This window comes from Prionailurus bengalensis, chromosome B4 (assembly GCF_016509475.1).
Source record: "Prionailurus bengalensis isolate Pbe53 chromosome B4, Fcat_Pben_1.1_paternal_pri, whole genome shotgun sequence".
Lineage (NCBI taxonomy): Eukaryota > Metazoa > Chordata > Mammalia > Carnivora > Felidae > Prionailurus > Prionailurus bengalensis.
Window position 1 is genome coordinate 94,328,783 of NC_057358.1, and position 21,135 is coordinate 94,349,917.

At 42.6% G+C, this 21,135-nt stretch overlaps 1 protein-coding gene across 2 annotated transcripts in view; it reads right to left on the reverse strand.

Moving 5' to 3' along the window:
- The window catches only part of BEST3 (bestrophin 3), a 40,503-nt gene that overhangs the window by 11,681 nt on the left and 7,687 nt on the right, over positions 1-21,135 (reverse strand). Inside the window, exons 4-8 of one of the 2 annotated variants that reach the window (XM_043564982.1) lie at positions 10,937-11,091; positions 9,666-9,743; positions 9,154-9,306; positions 5,520-5,600; positions 2,792-2,943 (exon numbers count right to left, since the gene is read on the reverse strand). In XM_043564982.1, the coding sequence (XP_043420917.1) occupies positions 2,792-2,943; positions 5,520-5,600; positions 9,154-9,306; positions 9,666-9,743; positions 10,937-11,091 (619 nt within the window). Of the gene's footprint in view, positions 1-2,791; positions 2,944-5,519; positions 5,601-9,153; positions 9,307-9,665; positions 9,744-10,936; positions 11,092-14,834; positions 15,005-21,135 lie in introns of those variants that run through there. The other variant, XM_043564981.1, reaches the window with a different exon arrangement.

A 21,135-nucleotide genomic window follows, 5' to 3' on the forward strand; every position in this document is an offset into this window, starting at 1 on the left:
ATGAGTTTAGAGGACAGTCATTGCTTTCAGCCTAGCAAACCATTCACCTATTCCTGGTAGTACCATTCTAATTTTCTTAAGACATCACCTCCTCCCTATGGTTGCTTGGGGCTGACACATGCCCCTTGGTCCAAAGATGGACATGTGAACAGGCCTCAGCTAATCAAAATATCGTGCTTCCCTGTTCAAGAATGGGCACGTTCGCCAAGCCCAGCCAGTTAATTCAGTACTTTAGTTTTAAGAGTCATGTTCTTTCCACAGGATTTGCTGAGAGGATAGGTTGTAAAGCTGCTGGCTGCCATCTTGCTGTTTTGCCTGTCTGAAACCTGAGCCAGTGGAGAGAAAAGCTGAACTGAAGAGATAGAGAGGGGAATAGTGAGTCCCGGTGACATATTTTGAGCCTCTGAAATTAGCCACACCCAAAGCTAGGCTAGTCTCCAGATGTGACCCAAGAAACCCCTTTTTGCTTAAGTTAGCTGGAGTTGGTTTTCCAACACAGGCGAGCAGAAACAACTTGTGTAACAGCACAGTCCTGGAAAGAATCAACAGTGGGCATTTCTGTGAATACTCCAAAAGCCTGCATTCCTGTGGCGACTTTTCCTGGACTGTGAGGTTCCCTTTGAATGGTCCTCATTCATGCAGAAAATCAAGATCAAGTGAACTTTTGCCTAATTGTTTCTTTGATCATTTGGTTCCAGAGTCCAATTAAATGCCTCCCAGAAACCTCCCCTAATAGACTCTGGCCTTTGCCTGTGGCCGTTCCCATCATGCTAGTAAATAGGCTGTCTTAATTAGAGGAATTCTCTCTGATAACTAAAAACTTTTTGCTGCATTCTTAAATATCACATCTCCCAGTTTTCTCTCAAGAATTTTTTCTCTGTTCCAAATTTCCAGTGCTAGCTTAATATGAAAAATGGCTTAGATTTGTTTAATCTTTCTTTAATCTTTAATCATTTTGACATCCACAAATAGGGTACTTACATGAGTCAATATTAACAATGCTCTATGGTTACATCTAGAGTGTTTTGATGTTTCCAATCTCATTTAATATTCTCAATAATTGTTTGGGGTAGATATTTTCTGCAAGGTCTTATAAATCCCTAATTCTGTGTCTCTATATTTAGAAATAGAAATAGATATTTTAATAATTTCTAAAGAACATGGACACAGGAGAATGTAATATTATGATGCTTGGGATGAATATGTAGACCAAAATGAAAATCTTGAGACCAAACAAAAACTGTCATTGTAACCATCCTGCAAAAACAACTAACTGGATGATAGATATGGAGCACAAGGGCACTTACAGTCCCAACAGTGATACCACAATGATTCTCCAGCCCTATCAAATGTGCTAGTCTCTTTTCTCTTACAAATTAGACCTTCAATTCTGTGCATTAATCAGTAATGGGAAGGGAGAGAAAGGTTAAAGCCTGTTGAGTTATCCAAGAACAAATCCACAGAAAAGCATCTATTAATTTTTAAAATCGAGAAGGATTTCAAAACCCATGAAACTGCCACCACAAACTGCCGATATTCGCCACAAACTGGGCGAACAACAGTAAATTGCTCTTTGTGGAGACTGAGCAACCAGCTGGGGTTGGGATGCACACAGGAGAATCCAGGCTTGTCGGGCCATCTGGAAGCCAAGGCGAGCCTAGCCTGGGTGTGCAACCTTCTATCAGGTATGCTTTGAAGACAACAGGCAAATCTCCTGGCTCCTAAATCATCTCATCATTTGACCCCACTCCTGAAATTCTACTTGGTCATCTTTTCCTTTGGGTCTTGAAGACCTGTTAGGATCAAGAGACATTCAGCCAAGAGTGAAGCCTTGTGGGAATAGGGCTGAAGCTGGATATCCTCGTGGTTGGGAAACAGGAGGGCTGAACACTGTGGGAGAGAGGAAAGAAGGTCCCAGGTAGCAACTACAGGACGTGAACTTGCCTCACAAATCTGCCAAGAGCTGGTCTCAACAGCAAACCACAGTTTTGTCACAAGTTGTAAGAAAAATCCTGCAAAAGTTTTCCTCTTTTTTAAGGGGGTTTTCCTTATTTTTCTAAATTTGTCCACAGTCTTCTCTTTAAGTTACTTGGAAACTGTGGCAGCTGCCTTGAGCAAAAATACTTAAACTTCCCCCACATTCACACATTTCTCCAAAATCAAATACATTATCAGATTTAATAAAATTATTCGAGAAGTGTGCATGAGTTACTTCAGGCCTCAGCCCATTTATTTAAAGCTAAGTACATAGGGACAGATTGTTATGTTAAAACCACAGAACAGAGACCGACTTGTCTACTAAACATAGTTGAATTAAAATCTTAGAGAAAACTTATCTCATTCCTTAGGATTTGCTTGTCTCCAAGTAGTCTAACACAGTGCCTGCATGTGGTATACGCCTCATAAACACTTGTTGGAAATACATTCAGTTATGAATGTCTTAAGTAATAAATGATTATATAATTGAATAAACTACTTTTCAAATCGGAAGGAAAAAAGAGGATAACTTCACAACTATTGGAAAAGTTTTCTGTGGTATAAAAACAAGGTGAAATGCAAATTACCCCCAAATACACATGCCTGCGTGTACACACACACCACATTTAAACCGGAAGCTATAGTCTCTTTGCTCTCAAACTTCCTCAGGCGTATTAATTATACCTGAACATCTGAAATAAGATGTTACCAATTGAGAGTTGTCGTGAAAGTGAGTTCAAGACCAGAGCATAAAAAATCAGAACAGTGACCAACTTATTTTCTAAATATTGATGATTAAAAAAAATGCACTCACCCCATTTCGACTGTTGACCCCAGAAAGGAGGGTATGCAGTAGTCAGCGGCTGCCAGTGTATAAGGTGGTCGAGCAGCAGAATCATCCCAGTAAATGTCCTTCTTCATCTTGGGTAAGCTCATGTGCATTTCATCCACAGCTAAAAGAGAGACCTAAAATCATTGTTTTATTGTTAGAATAATTTGGATGTGGATTGTATAAAGACAGAGAGTAAGCTCCAATGGGTGGATGGGATTTGCAGCAGGATGGAGCAGTCTGAGAGAGTAAATACACAAATGTCCGTTGTTCATATTTGCTGTAACCAGGACCATTGCAGAGACTTGCACATGTTTATTGCGTGAGGGCACTTGGCAATGGGGGTTAAGTGGGGCTATAAAACTGCCCAGACTTGGTTTATCAAGCCACATGCCCAGAATGGAGCTAGCTACATTTTACTAGGAGGCAGGAGAGAGAGACTCCTTTTCCTTCTTGGTTCAAAGTTACCGCATTGTCTAGTGGCTATCCTTACAGCAACCTCATAATTCCAGATATCATAGGAAGGAGAAGATTCTTAATATCCCATTCCGTTGATTCCATAAACATACTTATACTTGATATCATTTCTTTTTAAAATCATTTTTAATGTTTATTTATTTTTGAGAGAGAGAACACGAGAGGGGGAGGAGTAGAGAGAGAGGGAGACAGAGGATCCAAAGTGGGCTCTGCATTGACAGCCAGAGGGGCTTGAACCCACAAACCGCACAATCATGACCTGAGCTGAAGTCAGATGCTTAACCGACTAAGCCACACAGGAGCCCTCTTTTTTTTTTTTTTAAAGTAGGCTTTAAGCCCAGTGTGGAGCCCAATATGGGGCTTGAACTCACAACCCTGAGATCAAGACCTGAGCTGAGATCAAGAGTTGGACTCTTAATCGACTGAGCCACCCTGGCACCCTGTAATTGATATCATTTCTTATGTGCCCTGATTATTTGTTTGTTTGGATACGTATATCAGCAGGTCTATACTGGTTGGGGTGTGTGTATATATATATATATATATTTTTTTTTTAAACATTTAAAATTTTTTTTACATTTTTTATTTATTTATTTTTGAGACAGAGAGAGACAGAGCATGAGCAGGGGAGGAGCAGAGAGAGAGGGAGACACAGAATCCGAGCCTGACACGGGGCTTGAACTCACGGACTATGTGATCATGACCTGAGCTGAAGTCAGACACCCAACTGACTGAGCCACCCAGGTGCCCCTGGTTGGGGCTATATAGTGGTCTCTCTTCTTGACTTTGACAAACTAATGCATGAATAAATTATTAACCTGCAAATCCAATCTTTACAAAGAGCAAGTGTCCTAACCATTATACTTCCTCCTTGATAGATTGACAATGTGATTGTTGGAGGAGGTCATGGAGAGGATGTAACCTCTGCTGACCTGAGAGCTGAACCCAGGCTACAGGAGGCCCTTTACCCCCACCCCTCCCCTGTCATGGGAATGTACATTCTGCTCACTGTTCTCACAGTGGAGCCATTTCAAGGACACAGCCTTGAGAGAGCAATGTATTATTGAGACCATCTGGACTGAAAGTGTGACTGAACCCAGTTAAGGCCTTGGTATAAACTTTTACAATTCTGGCAGGTGGGCATGGAGATCTACTTGTCTTGTGGCCGCCCCAAACAAGCCTTGTAGGTCAGTTCCCTTGCTTGTTAGACCTGCCACCTACCAGTCTGGAGTGGCTTCTTTCTTCCATCTCTCCCAGCCCTCTAGGTATGCGGCCAGTTTGTGAACCAACAGTGAAACATAGTGAAACATTTGAACCTGCTTAAGAACTGACCAAGGGCCTGAAGCAAGTAGCCAAGTTGAAGTTCTTTCCTTATCTGTGAGGACAGAGAATGGTCTGAAGAGAGTCCTGCCTGGAAGGAAAATTCTCTCATGCTGATTCTTTAAGAAAAACCTCTCTGGAATAATGCTTTGGGGGTAAGGGTCCTGGGGTCCATTAGGTTTAGTTCTGTCAGGTTTGAGACATAGGCTGGTATGGCCCACGTTTCCAGTGTCCAGCTGCTTGGACATCTGACTGCAGGGAACTTCATGACATGGATTTGGGAACTCACACCAGATCACTTCTGGCTGCCATTGTCTGTCCCTGCTAATCTCACTTGGGTGGCAACAGAAACCAGATTAAAGAATGAATTAAAACATTGCTCTGCAGTATGATGGAAGAGGCTGTGTAAAGTTAATAAACTTACAAAGAAAACTGGCTTGAAATTCTACCTAGGGGAAGGGGAGGAAAAATAAGATAAAAACAGAGAGGGAGGCAAACCATAAGAGACTCTTAAATACGGAGAACAAACTGAGGGTTGCTGGAGGGGAGGTTAGTGGGGGGGGGGTGGGCTAAATGGGTGATGGGCATTAAGGAAGGCACTTATGATGAGCACTGGGTGTTGTATGTAAGTGATGAAACACTAAGTTCTCCCAAACTATGCTATATGTTAACTAACTTGGATTTAAATAAAAATAAAAATAAATTCTATTTACAAGGGACTAAACTTCACTGCAACTGAGACCCAGGACCTGTGAAGTTCCAAAAGGAGCTGAGGCAAGATACTGAAAAGCCAAACCTCTTTCTTTGTGGCTGCAGCTCTGAAGTTCAGGGGCCTGTCGTCAGAGTCTGTTCAGATCTGAAACGTCACAAATGATTCATTATTCATGTTTGTAAAGGAAGGAAAAGCTCCTCTAACCTGCAGATTTCTGTCAATGCACCAGTTGGTTTCGAAATCATCATCATCTTCTCCAAAAGGGTTGATAAGCTGCTCAGCTACCTGCGGTGGAGAACATAGAATAGGTCCATCGTGATGCTTGTGAAAGCTAGGAATGCAAGCTAAAGGTGACGGAGGTGATGCCCTTTGCCACTTTCATAATATGAAGCCCAGAAAGGAGTGGGTGGCTCCACAGACACTGATGTTTACCTGCAAGCGACACTGCTCTCAGACCACGAGCGAGGCACCTGCGTGGGTTTGCTCTCCAGCGGACCTGTCTGTTCAGCTGGTGACAGCACAGGCCCTTCAGGAGAAGTTGTGCCATGTAGGAGCCAAATGATTGATGTCCGGGTACAAATCAAACCCGTGAATGTCGAAGGAGCACAGATAAGGTGCAAGGCACCGTTTGCTGCACTTCCAGGGCGACGTAGCCTGGGGGCTTAAGGAACTTACAAGGGCCCAAGTGATGAGACAAAATGTAACCATGAGGAAGGGAAAACAGCAGAGAGCACAATGAAAGAAAATAAGTCAAGGAGTTTTCACAATTATTGGATCCAACTGTTGAATGAAAAGTCAGAGAGCTGGGGGGTTATGAAGCTGGAATTTGTCTCACTTTGTTTTACTCTAAAGGATTTACTTTTATCTGGTGGGTCAGTTTTCCCCACTATGAAAAGTTGAGGCAGCGTCTTACCGTATATTTTCTAATAGTTGGTCAATATGAAATGATCTTAACCATGTTCTGGCATTGAATAGCCTTCTTGGTAAGAGATTTGTATGTCAAATATGACTCCTTTATTATTCTTTTTAAATCTCTTGCTTTTTATTATCTAGTGTGTGTGTGTGTGTGAGAGAGAGAGAGAGAGAGAGAGAGAGAGAGAGAGAGAGAAAGAGAGATTTTACAATCGGTCTAAATGGGAAAAAAGTGTATAAAATAAAGACACCATTGATTAGTTGAATTTCTATGTTCTGAGACCATTTTGTAGAAATTCTGTCTACTTATTTTTTAGGACTTAAGTCTAACCACTAACCACTTAGAGCAGTTGTTCTCAACCTTGGATGAAGATCAAAGTCACCAGGAAGGCTTTAAAAAAACTTGATGCCTGGGTTCCTCCCTTAGAGATTCTAATTAAATGGGTGTGAGGTTGAGCTGAGATATCAGTACCTGGTGAAACTCCCGGGAGATTTTAGTATGTGGATGGAGTTGAGAACAGTCAACTTAGAGAGATACGTTGCCCCAGTTCCCCAGACTGGGCAGGGCCTGAGCCCAGAATCAGTCAGCCTCACAGCGACATCCACGTCAAGGTCCTTTCCAGGGCCTGTCTATCCTTCCTTGCCTGAGATTTTCCCTAAGTGGGCCACTGAAGAGTCCTGGAAAATATTCTTGTTATAACCAGAATTTCACTTTTATGGGATCAGTCCTGCATATAGTATGAGAGTCTACATTTAACTTTCAAAATGATACCTATGTTTCAGAATTGATTTTCTCAAAAAATATCCTTTACTCTTTTGGAGGCTTCATTTCCAGCAGGTAACTAATATACTGTTTATAAGGTTAAGATGGGATTTTTACACTTTGAAAATATTTATAAATATTGGAATGGACAAGATAAAACAGCTGCTTAGAAATTGAGATACAATCCATTGAGTGGGAAAACACTTCTCCTAGGACTATCTCTTAAAGGAGCTAATGTGGTATTTTCATATTTTGCCTTTAAAAATATTTTATAAAGGAAAGGAATGTTAATATTTTATTTATTATTTTTTAAAATATAGGGGTGCCTGGGTGGCGCAGTCGGTTAAGCGTCCGACTTCTGCCAGGTCACGATCTCGCGGTCCGGGAGTTCGTGCCCCGCGTCAGGCTCTGGGCTGATGGCTCAGAGCCTGGAGCCTGTTTCCGATTCTGTGTCTCCCTCTCTCTCTGCCCCTTCCCCGTTCATGCTCTGTCTCTCTCTGTCCCAAAAATAAATAAACGTTGAAAAAAAAATTTTAAATATAACTTATTGTCAAGTTGGCTAACCTACAGTGTGCTTTTCGGTTTGGGAGTAGATTCCCGTGATTCAGTGTTTACATACAACACCTGGTGCTCGACCCAAAAATATTTTAGTGGGCATTTCCCAAGGCAGGAACTGGTAACTGTTCCTAACAGGCTGGTCGAACACCTTACATAGACACAAAGCAAAGAATAAGAAGCTTAGCACAACTCAGGGGAAAGGGCAATAAAAGACTAGAATGATTGGGCACCTGGGCCATTTGTAGTGATTTATTGTTTATAAAACTAGAGTCTACTTTTTTCACTAATGGGAGAGGAGAGCTATTAGTCTCTCTTGCTCTTTCTCTGTCTTAAATGCGTAAAAATAATTAAGAATTACCATCACCTGGTTGAAAATAGTTTTGCCATTTATAAAGGACATGCTTTTACTTTTTGAAATGTCAACGTATTTATCATTCCTGGTTAAGATTCAAACCAGTGAAGGTAAAGGCACTGGCAGGGAAAATGTTGCCACCGCCTGGAAGGCCTCCACGGTGCATGTCAACATGTGGCTGGCCAAAAGGTCAAAAGTTTGAAAATTCGATTTTATTCATCTTCAAACTGTCATTAGATTTCATTTACCTTGATTTAGCCATTGTCTTTGTGTGTGTGTGTGTGTGTGTGTGTGTGTGTGTGTTCCATTCACTACCAGGCTCCAGCTCTGGTATTTACCTGTGCATCCAGGGAAGGGTAAGGGGCGCCGGGAGGGGCGGGGGTTGGAGCAGATACAATTCTGCACCCATGACTGGACAAGTCCTCCTCACTGCTCTGACCTGTTTTTAATTTCCTGGCAAACCAAATGTCGTCACAAATCCTGGTGTTTCTGGTTTTGATTCTGTTGAATCATTTTCTGAGTCTCGGTTCTGGTTTAAAATTTTTTTTTTTCAACATTTATTTATTTTTGGGACAGAGAGAGACAGAGCATGAACGGGGGAGGGGCAGAGAGAGAGGGAGACACAGAATCGGAAACAGGCTCCAGGCTCTGAGCCATCAGCCCAGAGCCTGACGCGGGGCTCGAACTCAACGGACCGCGAGATCGTGACCTGGCTGAAGTCAGACGCTTAGCTTAACCGACTGCGCCACCCAGGCGCCCCACGGTTCTGGTTTTGAAAATGGGATGCATTTAATGGGGGACAGCTAGTGGGACTGCGGAGAATCACAGTTAACTATTTACAGAGTTGAACAGAACCAAGATAATAATATAATACGAATACTTAACTCTGATACACAAGGCTTCTTATTTACTCTCTTTTACTCTGCCTACTTGCTTATTGTGGCATAAAATATCAGTGAAGTCACAGTTATTACTTTAATTACATTATTATAATCCTAATGGGAGCACACAAAGACTTAAATTACTGGCCGTAAAAGAGTATTACTGCAACGTCTTTGCTTAGATTGCTGCAATATGGTACTCACCACATCACTTGAATCCCTAGTTTACAAGTAATAACATCTCTGAGTGATTAAATCTTAAATCTACCTTTGACTCGCTCATGAGCGAGTGACTCAGTAAAGGACCAGGGTGCAAAGGACAGAACATGACAGATTACAGAGCAGGTCTCAGGCACAGAGACGGTGGGCTACCTTGAGCCATCCTGCATAGAAGAAGAACTGTAGGAGAGTGAAGATTGGAATGTAAAGATCTAAGTCATGCCCCGCGTAGCCTTTGGTGGGATCCAAAAACTGGCGTCCAATCAGGCAGGCAAAGAAGAAGGTGTAGACAGCCAGAGTGACAACCTGCAACAGAGAGAAGTCTGAGTGAGAACACAGCGCTGGACCCCCACAGCAGGCCAGAGTGCCTAAGTGGGCAAGTAGCTAAAAACCACATGCAGGGGCACCTGGGTGGCTCAGTCGATTAAGCATCCAATTCTTGGTTTCAGCTCAGGTCATGATCTCATGGTTCGTGAGTTCAAGCCCCGCATTGGGCTCTGCACTGACAGTACAGAGCCTGTTTGGGATTCTCTCTCTCTCTCTCTCTCTCTCTCTCTCTCTGCCCTTCCCCCCTTGCACTCTCTCTCTCTCTTTCAAACTAACTAACTAACTAACTTGGGGTGGGGGTGGGGGAACAAACAACACACGTGCAAAGTATTTTATACCTGGGTGTAAACCAGCGGAATCCCAACCCAGTCATAACCAAATAAGAGGCTGCACCAAGAGCGGTATCTGTTCATTTCCTAAGCCAGAAACAGATAAAACATGGTTTACTAAATGATGCGTGTGGCAATAAATATTTCCTGGGATTCATAACGTGGCCATGTCTTTTATGAACATGTCTGTAAAAGGACAAGGCTGACTTTGTAAGGCTGGTAATTGGTTCTGAAGGCTATTCCAAAAGGAAAATCCTGAAAATGACAATCAACGCCCTTCAACAGTGCAAAAAGGATGGAGACTGATGGATATTTTTAAAAAATATTAAAATAAATGAGGACTTTATAGAACTGTCGCCCACTCTATTGAATCCATGATTTCCAACATGTATATTGGTCCAAAGTGTTGATGGGAAGGCAGGGGTTAGTATTTTAAATAAGTGATTTCTATCCATTTTGGTAAATTTATATGGAGAGCAGATTTGTTTGTTTGTTTCTCTACTTCTTTTGAAAACATGCTTACTATAGAGTTTGGGGAAAAAAGAAGTACCTCCTAAACCTTTCTCCCCCACAAATGAGGACTTTAGCACACTTATATTGGCAGAAAATATCTGTCTGGAATGGAAAGGACTTGAATCTACTGATTTCTCCTTTATCACACATTAATTACTATATAAGCCTGGGAAAAAGAGTTATGTTAATTTGGGAGCTATTTTTATATCATTCACTCCTTTTGGCCTAATCCAGGCAGGAGACTGTCATAGGACATATCTATCTAGCCCTTCCATAAATCTGTTTCTCAGATGAATTCAGGGTTATTTCGTTTAATGAAAACAGAATTTTGTTTCCTGGAGCATCTGACAAGTTGGCTTAACCTCAGGAACTTCTAGTTTGGGGGAACTGAGTGGGCAGGTTTATTTCTACTCCAGATTTTACTCTAGGATCCTGGGGGATGATAAATATGCCATGTGGACACCAGGTCATTCAGAGCCCTTGACAGCTGTTGCTAATCAATTAAGGGACACTTTCTTACAGAGCCCATGACAAAGCCAAATTCTGTTTAGACAGAATTTCTAAGAAACCACTCCCAATCAACCTGAGTCAAAACCTGTATACTACCCCTGTCCTGCATGTTAAGGGTTCTAATACTAGCCCAGTCTTTCTGGTTCCTTTGGAACCAGGCATGAACAAAGCAGACACATCCTGGTCTGACCTGCTACATCCAGGTCCCTGTTGGTCTCTGATTAGCATCTCTTATGGGTGGTTTGTGATGCACTTACAGTCATCAGTGATTGCAGATCAACACTGTCTCTGATTCTACCTTCCTTCCGGGCTTTAGCTGCAAGATTTCCAAACCAGATGAATGGAACCCAATATTTCAGATGAGGAGATTTGAGGTGGTCAAATAATTTTCTTTCATCTGCCGTCATAAAACCTTTAGCACAAAATAAAGATAGCTCAATTTTACAGAATTAGCTTAGTACTAATACATTACCATAAATACTTTCATGCTTAGTATGTGAGCATACAATGAGGGGAATATTAAAAATATATAAAATGATGGTTCTTGCCTCAAGTAGTTTATACTTGTATTAGAGATAAGGAATGCGTTTGTGCGAGCGCACACACACAAGTTTTATATCAGTAATACATAAGGCAAGACATGTTGGTAATCCCTCATAGAGATGGCCAGTAGAAAGTAAGGTGACATTAAATGTGGACTAGAACATCTGGGGAAAGTTTCTTCTCTAGGTTTTGGTTTATTCATCTAAAATTGGGAACAAGGATACTTAGAAATGTTAGGATTAAAAAAGTAAAAGGTGTTACCACATACAACGCACTTAGTATAGCATGGAACCCGTGAATCACATACTTTTCCTCCTGACTGCTCTCACTCCTTTCACAGTCCTGATCAATCAGGACCCCTCCTGTGAAGGCTTCCTTGATTTCTTTCTTCTACTTCCCCTGGAATTTCTCCCCTTCAAAGCTCCCCACACAGTGCTCTCTGTTGCCTTATATTGTAGTAATGCCATACATAAAGGTTTTGCCTGCCAAGACCCATGGGAAGGGCCAAGAGCATACTGTTTTCGTAGTCCCCACAGCGGTTTGCATATACCTTAAAAGTATAATTTTTATAATCTTTATGTGTGTGTATAACACAGTTTGCCTGAGCTTCCAGTGACCTTTCTGAGCCTCAGTCTTCCCAAGTGCCAAAGGAAGATGATAATATCTACTTCCCAGGGATGTTGTAGAATTACCTGAGATGATGGAAACATGTCGAGAGCTTAGCATAACGCTTAGCACATACTTAGCACTCGATAAGTGCAAAGGCATAATATATTATGAAATTTTAGCTATCCACCCCACCTCCAACCTGCACACCGAGGAAAGCAGAGATTTGAAAAAGTTGAGAGGAGAAATTAAGTAGGTTTATTTAAGAAATAAACACTTACTGAATATCTACTATGTGCCAGGGTTCATTCATGCAAATATATACTTTAAAAGCTTACCGTTTGCACTTGACTTTTTATTTTTTTAAAAAATTTGATTGAATCACTCAAATGGTACAGAAATCCAAAAGGGCCAAAAGAATATTAATAGGAAAAGTAACTCTCATTTTCCCAGCCACACAGTTTCCCTCTCTGAAGGAATCACTACAATGAATTTATTGTGTATCTTTCCAGTTGTACAGGCTTAATTTTTAAGAACGCGAATGGCTTTCTACTACATGCATATCTGCCCTTTGCTTCTATTTTTTGTTTATATCTTGGAGATCTTTTTTGTTGTTGTTGTTAACGTATAGAGAGTGGCATCATTGTTTTTGATGGCTGCATTCTAGTTAATTCTATACGATATTTTAACTAGTCCTCTTTTGAGTAGACCTTTAAATTGTTTAAATTTTTTTGTTATCAAAAACAATGATGCCATGACTATCCTTGTACTTACTCCTTTGACTTTTTAAGTGGGCTTTTCAATGTTAATTATGATTTAGTACAAATAATGTTTTCTGAACTAATGCTTTTTTCAAAAACTGAGTTTTGCTAGATATTGATTTTGAGTTACTTTTGTCTCGGGAGGAATGTAATCATTGGCTTATGAAATTCTAACACATTCAGATGAAAATCACTTTTGCCCCAGTGTAACACAGTTCATATCTTTAATGATCTGTAATCAATTTATGAATCTGATTTTCCCGCTTCAACTAATCCACCCTCTTTACCATGTAGTTTTATTTCAGAGGTGTTACTATAACAGAAAAGAAGTCAAAGGAGAAGTGAGATGTGCTCTGGTTCATGGAGCTTTGGAAATAACTTAGGTCTAGGTCAGTGTTTTTGAGAATAAGGCCCACAGATCATGGGTACCTGAGTCACTTGTGACATCTATTACACGTGGAAAGGGTGAGGCTCCACCCTTTCTTACTAAATCGGACTCAGTAGTGCTGAAGTTCTCAACCCAGGTCTTCACCCTAGAGTCTCATGTGGGTACTTTCAGCAAATACCAATGTCTTGGCCTTATCCCTGGAGATTCTGATTCTATTGGTCTACAGTGAATCCGGGCATCAGCATCCATGTAAAATCTTCCTGATTGATTTAATGGAATTGGATACAGGCAGTCACACACGTACCAAGCTCCGCCGGAAATTCTAGCACACAGCAATATTTGAAAATCACTGCCCCACCGAATGAAGATCCTATTTGTTCAGTATTTGAAGTAAACAGAGTATCAACTACAAAGCCAATATTTACCAACACGAGACTCATTTTAGATAATACTCAGGTTATTTATGTTAGCTTAGAAGGGGGGGTGGTGGTTCTGCCCATCCCTGAGGAATTGGACTTTCTCCGGCTGTCAAAAATAACAATGAGCCTGATCATTCTCTTCTCATTTCTCAGTGTGTCTCAAGTTTTTGCATGATCCAGATAATCTGCTTTTTTTTTCTTTTTAAAGACTTGCAAAGCGTGAGTAAGCCTTATTACGAGAAGTTAATAAACTTGACCTGTCCTGGCTCTGTGCTTAAAGATTTGAGGCAACAGGTCACCCTTTACCTAGAAGCCTGTTCTTGGAGATTTCATGTCAATTGTCTAGCAGTTTTATTCTTGGGATTTCTACTGCAATTTTCAAAAACTACCCCATTTATATCCTGGCTGCAATCGCTGTCATTTGACCCAAGAATAACTTTACCTCTGGTTATTTTTTATTCAGGAGTATGGATCAAATTGTGCTGGTGAGTTCTTTTTTTGGCTAGCAGAATGCAACATGCCGAGTGAGGGTTTATTCAGCGCGTGCACTAAAGCCAGAGTTAGGTCCTCCCCCATACAGCACATCCACCAATTGGGAGGGGACATGTAGAGCAAGGAAAGCTGGTGGTTTTTAATTTTTAGCCCAAACGTACTGAGTGCTTTGCTAGGCTCCGTGAAAGATGAATGACAAGACACTAATGACGATGATGAATACCAAAGATGAATGGCGAGACACTGACGCATCCTGCAAGAGCGCACAGGCAGGGTGATCTTTGTTATTCCCTGCAGGGTCACACATCTCATCTAAAGTAAACCCTCTCTTTGAAAATCAAGGTATCGGGCAATTAAAAGGAAATCTATAGATTGTTGGTTAAATCAATTGAAAGAACATTTATTATGAAATGCAAGGTTTTCCTCATCAGCACGTCAGGTCATTATCACCACAGGCCAGTGATCTTTTTCAGAATGTGGTCATAATCCTCATCTCTAGGACTATGTGAACCACAGGCACTGATTCGCCACAGTTTGGTAGCACTGTTAACTGGCCGGTCCTCACACAACCCCATGACCTTGATATGTCAGTCTCCATGCCATGCTCCCTCGGGCCCTGTCCACACCCCTGGCATTACTATTTCATCTTGCTGTTGTATCTGCCCAGAACTTCCTTGCTCTCTTTTCCTTCTGGCTTTCTGGCCAGTTCAGCTCTGTTCGGCAATTTCCATACTGCTTATCCCAGGAAACCTCCTGGGTTAATATTAATATTAATATTTCAAACCAGGGTAACACACACACACACACACACACACACACACACACACAGTGTTTACTTGCGACTTGAATTGTGGTTTGATGGAGTAAGTGAGATCTGCTCCTTTAAGGCAAAATGTTACAGCCCTCAAGCCAAAGGCCTAATTGTGTCCACTGATAATATGCCAGTCTTTACAGATTTTGCCTGCTGTATGGTTGGTCTATTTTGCCTCAGCTGAAGCCAAGGCAGGTGTCTTTAGCTGTTAAAGCAGAGTGTGCAAATAAGCCTCTATTAGCAGAAGAGCTAAAAGCACTGCATCTCAAAGCTTGGAGGCAAAATGGGTTTGTTGCCAGTTCTTTCTGTAAGAGAAAGTTGTGCGTTCAGCATCTGAGCCCTTCCCAGAGAGATGGCTTTTTCAGGAAGATTGCAATGTGCCTGGCTCATTTTCATCTCTGTACTGTACTTTCTAAATGAATGGAACGAAGCCATCGGATTCAACTATAGCTCTCCTTTAAACTCAATGGTAGGGGTTTAGAAATCCTTGTCAACTGGGAAAATCAAAGGGAGGTAAAATGAGATTGAGGGAGAGAGATGGAATCACATTGTGAAACCACTGTCCTGGGCGGAATGTCAGAATTTTTTTATTTTTATTTATTTATTTATTTTTACCATGAACCACGGTAAGATATGTATGGTTCCCCAAACAATTATTGGTTCTTTCACATAATGTGCTCTTTAATATTTAGTGTTCGTCTCTGTTCTATTCTATTCCATTCCATTAAAAATGCTGCTAGCAAGCCATTGAAATGATTTAAGGACCCAGTAATGAGTTACAGCCCAGAGTTTGAAAAGCTTGAAATAGGATTTGGTTGAGTAAAATCAGTTTCTGGGGGAGTAATACTGAACAGAGAGATAGAACCTCCTCTCTTTTTCTGATATGGGAAAAACATCTCTACTCAGCCATATCCCTGGCCCCACATTAGTATCCCATTTGGTAGTTCACTGCCTTCTACACATGACACACAGGAAATAACATAGCCCAAATCAGTGCTTCTAACTGCTTACCCATCTAGGTGGCCCAGAATTACATTTGCCCTGAACGAATAGATTCGAGGCGGTCTGCAGGTGAAGCTGGAGGAGTTAATAGATATGCTCTAGTGCAGTGGTTCCTAAACTTTGCTGCATATTAGAACGGTCTGGAGAGCTTTAAAAACTCCTGATGCCCGGGTTTCATCAGACATCTATTGAATCCTACTGTCTGGGGGTGGGAGCCAGGCATCAGTATTTTTTAAAAAACCCTAGTGATTTCGGCTTCTGACAAAATTTAGGAGCATTCACCCTTGTGCACAGAATACACAGCAAGCTGGCCATTTTAGCATTCTTGGCCCGAGTCAAACATCCTGCAGTGCTTCCGGGAGCTTGTTCAAAATGGAGACTCCTAGGTCGTAAGCCCCAGATATTCTGATTCCGTCAGCTGTCTGGGAACCTGTAATTTAAATTTAAAGTACCTTTGAGGGCGCCTGGGTGGCTCAGTCGGTTAAGCGTCCGACTGTGGTTCAGGTCATGTTCCCGCGATTTGTGGGTTCGAGCCCCACGTCGGGCTCTGAGCTGACAGCTCAGGGCCTGGAGCCTGCTTTGGATTCTGTGTCTCCCTCTCTCTTGCCTCTCCCTCACTTGCACTCTGTCTCTCTCTCTGTCAAAAAATAAATACACACTAAAAACATCTAAAAGAAATTAAGTACTTTTGATAATTCAGTGAATGTTTGAGAAACATTGAGCGGCTGCTTTGATTCAATTCTTAGAACTGTGTGTAACCTTCAAACACTGACCAGCTGAGACTACCCATCGTGGCATTAACTCAAGTAGGGCTAGCTCTACCGTGCACTCTCTCTCCTATATACAGCAAGTGTGCATAGGTGAGCCAAGTTTCACTCACAGGATGACATTCTGTCTGTTCTGGGCACATCATGTGAGACTACAGGGGTAACTGACTCAGCCTGTAAAAGTTCAGCCAAGAGAGCGAAAACTGGCACAACCCGTGAATACCACCGTCTCCTTGATCATCTCTGTGTCGCACGGAGCAGCTGGAGATCTTACAGAGACCAAGGAGCCCCAGTGCCAGGGAATGCCTCTGGAAGAATTGAACAGCAGACCACAGGGCAGAAAGTCAATATTATACAACATCTATTTGATTTTACTTAGTGAGAGAAGATCACAGCTTACATGAGCTAAATATGGGGCTAGCCTTCCAACCAGTGCATCTAAAGGCAGAACTTGTATCTTAACAGCCACTTGACAATTGAGAGCTTGGTTAGTTGTATTAGTGTCTGTTAACTGTAAGTGTTGCTACAATTGCTGGTGGGGTCTCCTCATTGTAGAAGAAGCTTGAGGAATATCATGTTAAGATTCCAGGGCTTTAAGAAAACTGAAGGGTGCCCTTTCCTCAAATTTTACTCTTTTCTGACCACTTTTACTGGCCACCAAACACAGAAGGAAACTGTTTTAGAGAAATAGAGATACAATGCAGAGATATAAAGTTTAGCCGTAAATATATTTGTCCTTGTCTCTGAAAACTATTCGTGTGAGAAAAGATTTATAGTAATTTTTACGGATTCTTGAGGACAGGGACCATACCTATTCTTGCTTCTCGCTGTGTTCCCGTGCTCAGCACAGCGCTTGGCATATAATATACACTCAATAGATCTTTTTTAAATAAGCAAATGCAAGACAGATGTAACAACAGCTTTAGTAACATTTCTTTCAGAGGAATGCATACAATTTCCCATTACCTATTTTTGTGCTTCTGGTGAGTAATTTTGAAGGGAAATATTTTTTTTTTCCTGGTCACCATGAAACGCCAGATAAAATGTTTCAGTTCAGTCTCAAGCCATAACATAAACACCCAATTAAGGCCATCACTTGACTCGGTGAAGGTCTGGAATTGTGCACCTGACTTGACTTAGAATGAGTGACATCTTCCAGGGTTGGTGATTGGAATGACTGGAATTTTCCAGGACAGGTTTGTTGCCAATAGACAAAATAAGAGAGACTCTTCTGTCACAGCTCCTCTGGTAAATAACTGATGACAGGCCAGTTCAGGGAATTTTTAGTGTAACTGATACTATTTTGCACTCAATTGTTATTTCTATTTTCATGTGAGCAGAAATAAAACTATTTTATTTTTAATTTGACCAATTTAACCTGTAGCATCAGAGCATATGCATTACCCCAGTAGCATGCATTTGGTCCTTCTGATTTTCCAGGCTAATGTAACTTGACTGTCCAACTTCAAAGCAAGGAAAGTTTAGGGACTAGCAGGTGAGAGCCCCAGGTCATCCAGCTCTGGTCTAGGGGTTGCCAGGTGCTTCAGAAGGACATGCTGATCTTCCTTCTCTCTGCCCTCTCACTCAGTTCCTCCTGGCCAGCCCTGAATCTTTGTGGCAGGGACCCTTCCTGAAGCAAGGCAAAGAAAAGGTTAGAAGGAAACTCCGATGGCCTTAAAGCCTATTTTGCTCAGAATGTGATCTGGGGACCCCTTGCCTCAAAGTCTCTAGGAGCAGGTTAAATACATTCAGTCCTGGACACCACCCCAGGTCTACTGAGTCAAAATCTCTGGGGGTGGTGTCTTGGGATCTGCATTTTTGGCAATATTGATTTTGAACAGTATCTAATGTGCACTGAGGTTTGAGAACATGTACTTTTTTCTGACAGGTGATTCTATGTAGGAAAGTCACCTGGCAAGAAGTAGGTATTTTGTGTCCTCCACAGTGCCTCCAGCCTTTGCCCCCACTCCTCGGGGACCCCTGTGCTCCACTCACCAGCCCCGTCTGCCCTTAGGCGGAGCAGGTGTCCTGGCTGTGGCTCAGGACATCTGCCAGACATTTTCCGCCATGCCTGAACTTCCTGTTCTTCCCAGAAACGTTGGCACAGGCCAAGGACAGTCAGACAGTGGCGGAGGCGTGTGTCCAGTTGTCGGAGCTTGGACACTAGCCCCATGTGCAGACTGAGTCAGCCCTCTCTGCTGGGGAAAGGAGCAAGAAGTCTGGTGAGTCAGTGCTGCCAGTCGGCAGAGAGGGCGCCCAGTCGTGGGGTGGGCCATGGGGCGGTCAGGAAGGACCCTGCCTCTGGGGCGTGTCCCCCAGCTTTGAGGGCAGTGGCTTGGACCCTCTGCCTCGCTGCCTGATACACAGACTTTATGTTCCTGGGGGCCCAAGCTGCCTTTTCTGCTTTTTGAAAAAAAAAACTACTTATGAGAGCAGTGGGGACGTGCCCACTGTGAGGTCCGAGAGGACCCCAGAGGCACCTGCAAAGGCTTTAGCCCCCTCCTGGCTCCATCAGTTCTCTCCTCCTTCAGAGGCTCCACATAAACCGAGCGAGAGATTGAAGTCAGAATGATGCCCACTATGGCCATGCAGGTCTGATTCAAGCGCCCTGGATGGCAGCCTCCGAACAGACTGGTGGTGATGCCCCTCTCCAATTCTGGAGCCTCTCGTGTGGTCAAAACCACAAATTCCCCCCTTCTCTTAGTTGTTGCTTCTTTGCTATTAGTAATGAATTACTCAGTGGATGCCAAAGCCTTTTACCCCAGGGGTGAGAAAAAGGGGTTAAAAAAAATAAGCATCCCAGAAAAGACTCCACTCTTTTCAAACTTCAGCGTTTAACACAGCAGCATTAGGAGCCTGGTTAAGTGCAGGTTTGCTGAGCTTTACGGCCAATGGTTCTGATCCAGCAGGTCTGAGGTAGGGCCCAGAAATATGCATTTTAAATAAACAACTCAAGGAATTCAAGATGTAAAGTGCCTGTGGGTCTGCAGACTACACCTTGGGACACACTTGTCTAAATGCATATCAAGGAGTGAATACTTCCAGATTCGCTTAGAATGGTCGCGGATGTGGGTGGTGGGGAGAGAGGAGTCCAATATTCCAAACGCCTTGGAAAGGGGCAGAGGGTAAACACAGGTGCAAAACAGGCATTTGCACAAGTTTGACAAGGGGTAAGCCTTGGCATTATGAAAGATACATGTACAGGAAATGAAATCCCATCATTCTATTCGTCCTCCATATCAACTCGCCCCTCAGAACCGTGCACGACTCGGCCTTTTTTGAGCTCAGCTGTGACCAGAGGCCCCAGAGGCCTCTTCATCGCCAGCCATCCTGGCTTCCTCCTGCTGTGCTTTGAATATGAAGGTGACGCTGGAAGGGATTTGCTTTGAGAGTTGGGCCTGGCGGCCTGATTCCTGTCCCAACACACTCTCTTCTCTCCCAAGGAGGCGTCGGGACCAGCGACACACCATCTTTGTGCATCGAAGTAAACTTCAGCTCTCACTCGTCAATTTGGAACAGGTCAAACCCTTCTTGCTCATTTTTAGGACTTTCTTCAGAGGTGGAAACGCTTACTGCTTTTGATCCTCAGGACATCAGGGTAAGAAAATTAACTCATCACGTGGCATTTTCAACTAGGTCATTCTGAAACAGTATTCAGCTTTTAAATTCGGAGGAGGGGTGACAGGTAATTCTTTAAAAGTCCCTCCTGGCTTTATATCGTCACAGACCTGTGTGTATGCCAGGCCATTTGTATCCTTTATCTGAATCCTTAGCCTACACCCCAGACCGAACTATTTTCTCACGTCTTACCCTGTACCGCAACACCGTCCTCTACTCTCCTCCATGACCACCTGGTCATAGGAGATCCAGAAGACCCGGGATGTCACATCAAGTGAGTCTTCGAAAATGAGCGAAGGGGTGACGTTATGCCATTGTGCTGGGTGATTTCATTCTTGAGAGTAAGAGCGTCCTTACCACGTGCCAGGTACCGTTCGGAATGCTGTGCAAATATTAATTCATTTAGTCCTCACAGAAGCCTGTGAGGTATATGAGTGGGGTGGTATTGTAAGTTCTCATCAGCGCGTTTTATGGATGAGGAAACTGAACGTAACAGGTTAAGTAAATCACGCAGCCCATGCAGTTAGTGAGTGGTGGAGTAAGGATTTGAACTCCTTCTTTGTTCTGAGTCACTATCTATATTGTTTATCTAAGGAGGCAAAACCAAATCCAGGCCAAAAAGGTCTCAAAAAAAAAAAAATCCCAAATACCATTCTTTTTTAAAAATCCGTTTTCAAGGACATTTCAGAAAAGGAGACGGGATACGGCAACCTAATTTGAGACTGTCCTCAGTATAAAGGCAGAGTCGTCTCACGGTTTTTATATGGTCTACGTATTCACTACTATATTCCAACAAACTGGCAGATTGCTAACAACGGCCCAGCACAACCACCAATTTTTATTCAGTGTGTGCCAGCAATGATCTCATTTAATGCGCTCCACGTTGAAGGCCGCTTTAACCGCTTCTCTCCTAAATATTAACACACCGAAGAGAACCATCCTTCCACCATGACTTGTTCTCAGCACACTGTGTCCTGGAGGACCAGGGAGAACACCTGCATCTACTCTGAGGCATGAGAGAGACGACATACCCGCACGGCCTGGATGAC